Source organism: Bombus impatiens, unplaced genomic scaffold, assembly GCF_000188095.3.
Source record: "Bombus impatiens unplaced genomic scaffold, BIMP_2.2 scf_0396, whole genome shotgun sequence".
NCBI classification, from domain to species: Eukaryota; Metazoa; Arthropoda; class Insecta; order Hymenoptera; family Apidae; genus Bombus; species Bombus impatiens.
This window is the reverse complement of record NT_176815.1, coordinates 607715-616845: the sequence shown is the minus strand read 5'-3', so window position 1 is coordinate 616845 and position 9131 is coordinate 607715. Positions and strand designations below refer to the sequence as shown.

Here is a 9131-nt window from a genome sequence, read left to right as displayed (position 1 = left end):
GGGCCGGTCCTCGTCTCGGTGAAGGCCGAGACGGTTGCTGGACAGGAGCATTGGAGAGTCTTGTTGCGATTGCGAGCGGGTTCGACTCACGAATTGGTACCGGCCGCGAATCTCGGCCCGAATCCATCACCTGCGAAAATGGTCAAGGTGAAGTCTCTCATCTCTTTTTAGTAACCTGCTCCTTAGCGAAACTCGGAATTTCGAATACCTCTTTTGGTCTAATGCTTTCACCGAGCGCGAATTTCTCCTTTTAGAGTATTTGCCATTATACAGAGTTTCCCTACGCTTGTTAGAATCTATCGAGCAGATAAATTGCACTGTTTACCCTTTCGTGATTAGGAGCCTGTGATGGAAGGTCAAGTAACCGAGAGAAATGCTGACAGTAAGCGATTATTATGAGTAATAAGATAGATATTGTTTTAACATTCTACATAATATATTTTTAAAAAGTATGTATAAAATATGTAGGAAATTATTAATGAGCATATCGGAATATCTTTGAAAATTGCAAATAAACTTTGTAATAAGAATTTATAAAGATTATAACAAAAGTGATAAGATGAGATTTAAGGAAACTCATTTTGCATATCGATATCGAAACGAGTGAGTTTTCAAGTCGAATAAATTTGTAACATTCATTTTTTACGAATAAAGAAGGACAATAATTATGTATGACAGAATTTCTAATACATATAATTTATTAATCACATGAACGTACAAATAAAAAAAATATTAAGCATGCTTTTACATTACTCTGTATGATAAATATGTATCATTTGCAATTATCAAATTATCAATTATCAATTGCAAGCTGTTTAATCTGAAAAATTTTTATCAACAGCAAAGGAAATTTGCATTATTTAATTTTTCGAACACAATGCTTTTGTTTTTATCTGTGAAGATAATCAGATACTAATTCGACAGCAGTGTGTCTGGCATTTTCTTTTCTCATGATTATGTACTTGGACTAGTGCCAGTTCCAAAGAAAATAAGGAATTGAAATTAGAGGTATTTTAAAACTGTTTTATAAATTGATCATGGAAAATTTCAGACAGGGGTTTATGGGTTTTAAACTTCCAAACAGTTGTTGTTTTGAAAATCGTTAAAACTGAAACAGAAGCTGACGCATCCAGACAGTAAATTCACTTTGAGAATTGACGCAATCAGAAAAGTATGAAAAGCTGAAAGAAACCTTATTATTGTAATAACACACACACACATATATATATATATATATAAATTTATATTATTATTTATTGTCACATCAATAATGCAACAGGTCTTGTATATATATATATCTTAATAAACATTTTGAAAGTAGATTTTCATATAGTAATGGAAAGATTGTTTAATGCAGTATAATAATGTTTCTTATGAATTTTAAAAATCTCTTTTCTTTTTTACGATAGAAATTGTTTATAAATGTTTCAATAGTTTACTGCAAGAACTTGATTCGAATCTGCGTTTTAATTGTAGGCTTCTAATTGTCCTTAATTTGAACCCATAAAGTAGCAATTCCAGTCTCTGCTTCCTGGTATTTGCAACAATCGTCGAGATTTGCAAGGCTGTATGTTACATTATGCAAATATGTACATATATGTACATATTTTATGCATATCGCTTGAAAAATGTTACTGTTTATAATTTTGTTACTTATTTTCAATTCAAATGATTTTTCATAAATTTACATTTCATATGAGCAAGTGTTGCGAAAGCTTCTTTCGTTTTGAAAAAAGAAGTAACACTCAAGTTGTGAATTCAATGTTATTTGCTTGTAATTTTAATAAAAGTTGGTTGGGAAAATAAATATGTTAGGTACCCATTTTTGTTTGATTTTTTAATACAAAAAAATTTTAATTTAGTTTTGTTTAATCTTTTTAATATAAAAATATCTCTAACATATTAAATATTATTATATCGGTGATTTATTAATCAATGTTTACTATATTAATTTCTAGATGATCTATATTTTCATTAGATTAAAATTAACTTTTCGATTTTACATAAATACTTTATAAATTCCATTTCAATTAAACAGATTTAAATAGAGTATCCGTTAATTTTATATTATTTATTTTTAGATTTTCAATTTTTTGCAAGTTACTATATCATTTCTATTAATAACATATGCAAAGGTTTAAAATTCTATCTGTTAACTATTTCACGCCAATGCATAGGACTGGAATGCACAGCAGATAAGTCTTGAATAAAACGGTTTAATACTATCGACGATTTTGCTTAAAACTGTCATGGTCAATAAAAGAGAACCAGATGCTAACTTTTAATCATAAGCTGAATCATTGCCACATGTATCACATGAAAAGTCCGGTACAAATTATTTTTTATTTTTCTTTCGAACTTTCTCTCGAAATTACTTAAAGTTTCAAGATATAATGTTAACAGATTTATTTATAATTCCACGCGAGAAAATGATTGCAAATATGTACATTCCCAAAGTAAAAGAAAAAGACCGTAATCTATCAGCACGGTGGAGCATGACGTAGTTTCTTTTTACAGGCGATCAACGAATCCCTGAACGTGAGCACGCTGATGCCGGTTGTCTGTTCCGGTGCTGGTACACTGATAGCACGGTATGACGAACATGCCTTGGTATCGAGGTTTAAATTCGGTGTTCTTCACCAACGTGCCGGCCAAGTTACCGAAGAACAACTCTTTGGAAATAGACAAATTACACCAGCTTTCCAAGAGTTTCTTGACTTATTGGGTCAGAAAATCGACTTGAAAGATCACAAAGGGTTGGTAGCATTTGTTACAAGATATTTGATTAAAAATATTTTCAAAAATAGCATAACACACAAAATAATAAATACCCATACACAACCGCTCAAAAGTATCTGGACACTTGTTTATTTTCTACGTGGTGTATGTCATTTATATAATTATGGATAATCCAAACTGCAACGATTTTATTCCTTATAATCATTATAGTCCTTTCTAATCATTAAATTAGTTCTTAAAGGACAATATGCAATAATAAGATCGGTATTTATAATTGACAAACCTTATAGAACTATTTTATTATTTAACATGCTTTTTGTCCATAGATCTTTTAATTTCTAAATTAGAAGTCAGATTAATAAGGATCTTCTAAATACCTAAACTGATACACTGCCAATGTTAATAATATCAATGATATTTAATAATGTCAATGATATTTAAATAGTAAATGCACATAATCGTATTGTATACATTAAATAGTAAAATATATTATTGTTGTGTTCTAAGAGGTATTTCAATGATTCCGTAAAAAGGTATCAAATGTTACTTCCAGTTACTAATCCATCATTAACTTCTAGACTTCGCTAAAATTCACTACTATTAAGACAAATTGATCAATGTATCCGGATACTTCTGAGCGATAATGCATACATTGTTTAATATGAAATTATGCGATTTTATGGCTGACAAATAAAAAAAACTTATTTATTTAATATAAGAACCTATATTTTTATAAAATGTTTTATATGGTTAACACGTTTTGTGTTGCATGTGCTATCGGTAATAGACCGATTTTCAATCAGACTATTTGATATATTGACAAGGTACATAATCATAAAACATTTCGTAATATTACTAATAGATACATAATTATTATGTAAGAGGGTAGTATAGTAATCAAGCTTTAGTCGCTATGTGTACATATGTCTAGACATCGAATTTTATTTTCTTGCATTATATATTTAATAACGTCTTTTTCTATGATTTATATATGATTTATCATAAAAAATTATTATTATAAAATATTATTATTTTATCTTATTTTATTATTTTTATTATTATATTATATTACTAAATAAAATTATTATTTATTATTAATAAAGAATTATATTTATTATTATGTATTTATTAAAACGAAGATCTTAACTTAGACATATTTTTAAAAAAGCCGAAATAAGACTCTCTATGAATTTGATAAATTTTGTAATATTTTATATATTTCTATTTCTACTTGTTTCGTTACTTTGCATCTTGTATATTGAGAAAGAAAAAATGTATTATTCTTAAGACATATATCGTACCCAGTTGTAAAATATATATATAATGTATAGAATAAATGTAGACACTATTGCTACAAACGCAGCCCGAATGAAAAATTGCGATACAAAATCTGTTACTGTATATAAGTTGGGTAACATTATGTAATGTTTGCATAAATAATTTTTAAAAATACATCGACACAAAAGTTTCAAAATCTTTTTTATATTTAAATAGTAATAATGCAATCCATTTTGATTTAGTTTCAAAACAAGCTCGAACAATACTTTTAAAGAAACTATATTCTACTATTAGTGTCCTAGTTACACATTGAGAGTTAACATTTCTAATAATTATCATTACGTATTTTGTTTTCCATTTAACAAATTTAGTGAATTTAATGAAATTTGGAATTAAATATCCCGTAATTTTACATCTACTGAAGAATTCACTTCACTAAAAAATATTTTCACTTTAACAAGAAATTCACTAATTAAAAATGTAATTCAGGTATAAAATTAAATATTATATATAGGTAATAATCACCATATTATATATATAGTCTAATATCAGTCCTTAATTTTATTTTTCGCCTCTTTTGAAAGCAATGACGTTACTGTATGGTCAAATATGTGTATCACTGTTTATAGATACCGCGGAGGTTTGGATACTCGACATGGACAGACTGGAGATTCCGCGGTATACGAAGTATTTCGAGGTCGAGAAGTGCTGTTTCATGTGGCTTCTCTGTTGCCATACAGTCCAGGAGACTCTCAGCAATTGCAGCGTAAAAGACACATCGGCAATGACATCGTCGCGATAATATTCCAAGAGGAGCCAACCCCTTTCAGTCCAGATATGATCGCCAGTCACTTCTTACATGCATTCATCGTGGTACAAGTCGTCGACCCCTGCACTCCTAATACAAGGTATATTCTTAGATTTGTATGAACCATGTCTATGTAGTAAGGTCGTATAAAGTCCGGCTGCGTCAGTTACGAAATCGCTATTCCTAACTTTGAACAAACATCCGGTTAAATTAGTTCGCTAAATGTTGCGTTTTCTCAGGTACAGAAAATAGGTTTTCTTTTTTATCAATTAGTAAAGTATTAATCTAATAATCTAGTATTAATCAAAGTTCTAACACGTTCATATATTAAATTTTTGTCGTGATAAATAATTTGTAGACACTCATTTGAATTCTGTATGTAGGTACAAGGTCAGTATAACGGCACGAAACGATGTTCCCTGGTTTGGTCCAGCTTTGCCAACACCAGCTGTATTTTTGCGAGGAGTCGATTTCAAGGAATTCCTTTTGACGAAATTAGTGAACGCTGAGAATGCGGCGTATAAAGCTGAGAAATTTTCAAAACTTGAGGTAATTATTACACGTTTACAAAATTATTAAGTATATTCTTAGCCATAGTAGAATAATTATGATAATATAAAAAAAATAGTTTTGATAATAGCTATAAATTATTAAATAGTGATAATCAAACACTAATAATAGAATTTTTCAACATACAGCTAAGAACGAGGTCAGCTCTGTTAGAATCTTTAACGGAAGAATTACAAGCAAAGACTGCGGAATTTCTCGGTGGAGCGATCGGCTTAGGAGCTACCGGTATGGGGTTTGGAGGAAATTGCCCAGTAAGTCCAACAGCAAGTGATGCGTCAGGATCTGGTAGCGGTGGAAGTGGTTCTAGATTTATTGATACCGTTCGAAAGGCGCTGATATCGCGTGTTAGAAATGCCTCGACGGAGAGCGTACCACAACAATTATCGAAAAAGGGCCAGTCAGAGCCTAGTCCACCGAGCAATCGACAATCGACCACGAAAATTAGTAGTAAACGTTCGGTAGAACCTTCGAGTCCCTTAGGTTCTCCGGATTTAACCCTTAGAAGAGATTCAGAACGTGGAAGCCCTAGCTTAGGAAGTCAGGACAGTAGTTTATCCAATACAGACAATCAAGATAGTAGTTTGGCTACCTTACAACAAGATGAAGTTGATCGTAGAGAATCTACTACTTCAATTTGTGCTAGCAATGACACGACGTTGGTGGACAAAACTTCTGTATCGTCTGTTCAAAGACTGACTCACGAAAATTTACGAAAACAAGAGCGATCCGAGAAAACAGAAACAACACAACGTGTTATTTCGGAAAGTGACGATAGCTCATTAAATAGCGAGCTGGAGCTAGACCAAGCTGTATATCCCGACAGCGATACAGGTCTCGAATCAATGAGTTCAGCTGAAACTCACGATACAGCAAGATGTACCACTAAGGATGGCGTTTTAGAAAATGAAAATTTACGAATGGAAGTCACTAGGCTTAAATGCGATAAGTTAGATTTACTGAGGCAAAATGTGGTACGTATGTAAAGATATGAAATTTTCTATGCTTTTTTTGCGATGATTTAAGTATAATTTTATTTTATAGACTTGCCAACGTGATATAAAACGTCTACGAGAAAAGGAACTTCAGTTGCAATCCGACCTTGCAGCTGCTTCAAAAGAAATTCTTCGATTGCGAGCAATGTTGAAAGAATGTTCGACGAGTATTCCATTGGATAACAATAATCAGCAAACGTCTACTGTTTAAAGATCTCCTTGAGATACGTTTAATATGCCTTTGTCGGCGAATAAAACTTCCCGTTGCAATTATTAGATTTTAATAATTAGTTAGGTGCAGTAGTTGAAAACTCTATACATCGTACTTTTTTCGGAATTGCTTCTTCTAAAGAAATTTTTCCGAAGTAGTTTGCAAAGAGTTTGAAACTTGCAATTGAGAAATGCTTTATGTTATGTTGTAACATTGTGGTTGAACTTCTTTAGGTAGAAATTGATACAAACGCTGTATATTACAAAAGGACGGGTCAGTGAAGAATATTTAGAGGAAATGTTTTGCGATATAACTATAGTGATGCGTCTTTCGAAATATTAGCAATGTAGACGCTAATTGTTACTTGTAGAAATATTTGTTTGACTTTTAACAATATTATTTATCTATTAATTTATTAGTAGGTGTAAGTTAATCTCTAATAGTCAATATAGATACAAATAAATGATCACACAAGCACACGCAACACATAAATATCAATAGGAATGTTTAAAAAAGTAGGTACATCTTGTCATTATATAATAGATAGATTAGAATAAAAAGTAAAATGGCCTTTAGACTTAGTTTCTGAAATCAAGAGTAAATATACAGAAATTAATATAACATATTTTATCTGTAATAATTAAATGTGCATAAATCGAAATCGATATATATAATATATATGATATATGATATATATACATATATATAACATATATATATATATATATGTATATATAAAGCAGCAGTTACAGTTCTCGTACCGTCTTCAAATGAGACAACTGCGTATTGTCCCATAAAACAATCTTAAGTATAAGTGTCCACACGCTTATGGGCTATAGAAATATGTGTTTTATCGATATATTCCTGACGTCTCACATTGAAACAAGGATATGTATCGCTAGTTGCAGTATTCGTCGCGGTGAATTTACCGAAACCATTACTAGTTTTTTAGTATTAGTTCAAAACAACTTTAGGAAACATGAGAACACCTCGTTAGTTAATCTTACGGCATCATTAGCCGGCTTAGAATAAGATTAGGTTTTCTAGCCGTTTTAACGGTTATAATGATTTAAATGCACCAAATTGTTTAATAACACATGATGTATCGATGTGTCAGTAACATGCGAGTAAGACACGTATCATTCATTGTTAAAATACGCAAAGTAAACTAAGTGTATTTCATTTGCTTAGTTATGCACCCTTTTCTTCATTATCTTTCACCAATGGTATTAGTATGTATTATTATTATTATTATTATTATTATTATTATTATTATTATTATTATTATTATTATTATTATTATTATTATTATTATTATTATTATTATTATTATTATTATTATTATTATTATTATTATTATTATTATTATTATTATTATTATTATTATTATTTTTATTGCAACTACTATATTATTATTACATTATTATTATTATTATTATTATTATTATTATTATTATTATTATTATTATTATTATTATTATTATTATTATTATTATTACTATTAATCTCGTTTTACTTTATAGCATTCTTTCTTCTTTTGTAAATAATTGACTATCTTTCTACACAGAAAGATCGAGGGTGTTGTGAAAGAAAGGACAGAGGGACATGAAAGTTCACTCATATATAATACCAAAGTTTATCATAGTAAAATCTACTTCTCTTAGTTTTCTACATTCCTTTTCATACGATATTTGCCTCTAAAACCTGCGTATAAAAATAGCATATACTTTCCTCAAGCAAACGTTTTTTCTACAAGTACAAGTTTTCTTCTGAATTTCAATGAATCTTTGTATGTCTTTACAAATACTTTGCAGACATATTACGATTATCACTGCCTGTATAATGTCGTTTTGGAGTGTATAACATTTTTCCATTTTAAACGAAATTTCTGGTTTGCAATTTACGCGGTACGATACGATTTTTTCAATTACTTGCATTGCTTATCTCGGAAAACTTCTATCCACGAAAATCTCTATCCCATATGTAAGAGAACCGTGGTACATAAATGAAGATTTCTCATCGACGAATCGTCACTATAAAGAGCAAACTACGTCTCCAAACATTTTATGATGATTTACGTTGGAATTTACTTGAAATGATGATCTTTGTAATGCCGGCTGAGATCTTCAGGAAAATGAAGCTTCCAAAAAGATACACAAGAAATAGCAATCGCTGCGAACACTTTCCAGTAGTACTATTTTTAACTGTCGTAAAGATGAGCACACATGGTATATTTTATACGGTTTACGATCAATGTATTTTTACAAAGTTCTTTTAGAATGAGCGTGAAGTAGGTCAGCCGAATATTTGGTTTTGTGAAATTTATAGAACAAAATATTCAAAACATCTCAAATATCAGAAACTGTGCATTACAATTATTTTGAATCTTAGAATATCTCTTTATAAACCATAAACATTCAATAATTTGAAGAAAGCACGCACATACATACACATATACATACGATAAATAAATCTGAAGCTGCAGGACATAAAAGCGATTTTAATAGAATGTATTTCACTGTTAAAGATCAGT

The 9131-nt window shown here is 30.1% G+C and overlaps 1 protein-coding gene across 8 annotated transcripts in view; it reads left to right on the top strand.

Moving 5' to 3' along the window:
• The window catches only part of LOC100740507 (rap1 GTPase-activating protein 1), a 253514-nt gene extending 245734 nt beyond the window's left edge, over positions 1-7780 (top strand). For all 8 annotated transcript variants that reach the window (XM_003490103.4, XM_012386551.3, XM_012386550.3 and 5 more), the window contains 6 exons: positions 1-147; positions 2518-2756; positions 4647-4925; positions 5209-5374; positions 5524-6366; positions 6437-7780. In XM_003490103.4, coding sequence (XP_003490151.1) covers positions 1-147; positions 2518-2756; positions 4647-4925; positions 5209-5374; positions 5524-6366; positions 6437-6598 — 1836 coding nt within the window. In that variant the 3' untranslated portion in view covers positions 6599-7780. The remainder of the gene's footprint in view (positions 148-2517; positions 2757-4646; positions 4926-5208; positions 5375-5523; positions 6367-6436) is intronic.
• The last annotated feature ends 1351 nt before the right edge of the window (positions 7781-9131 follow it).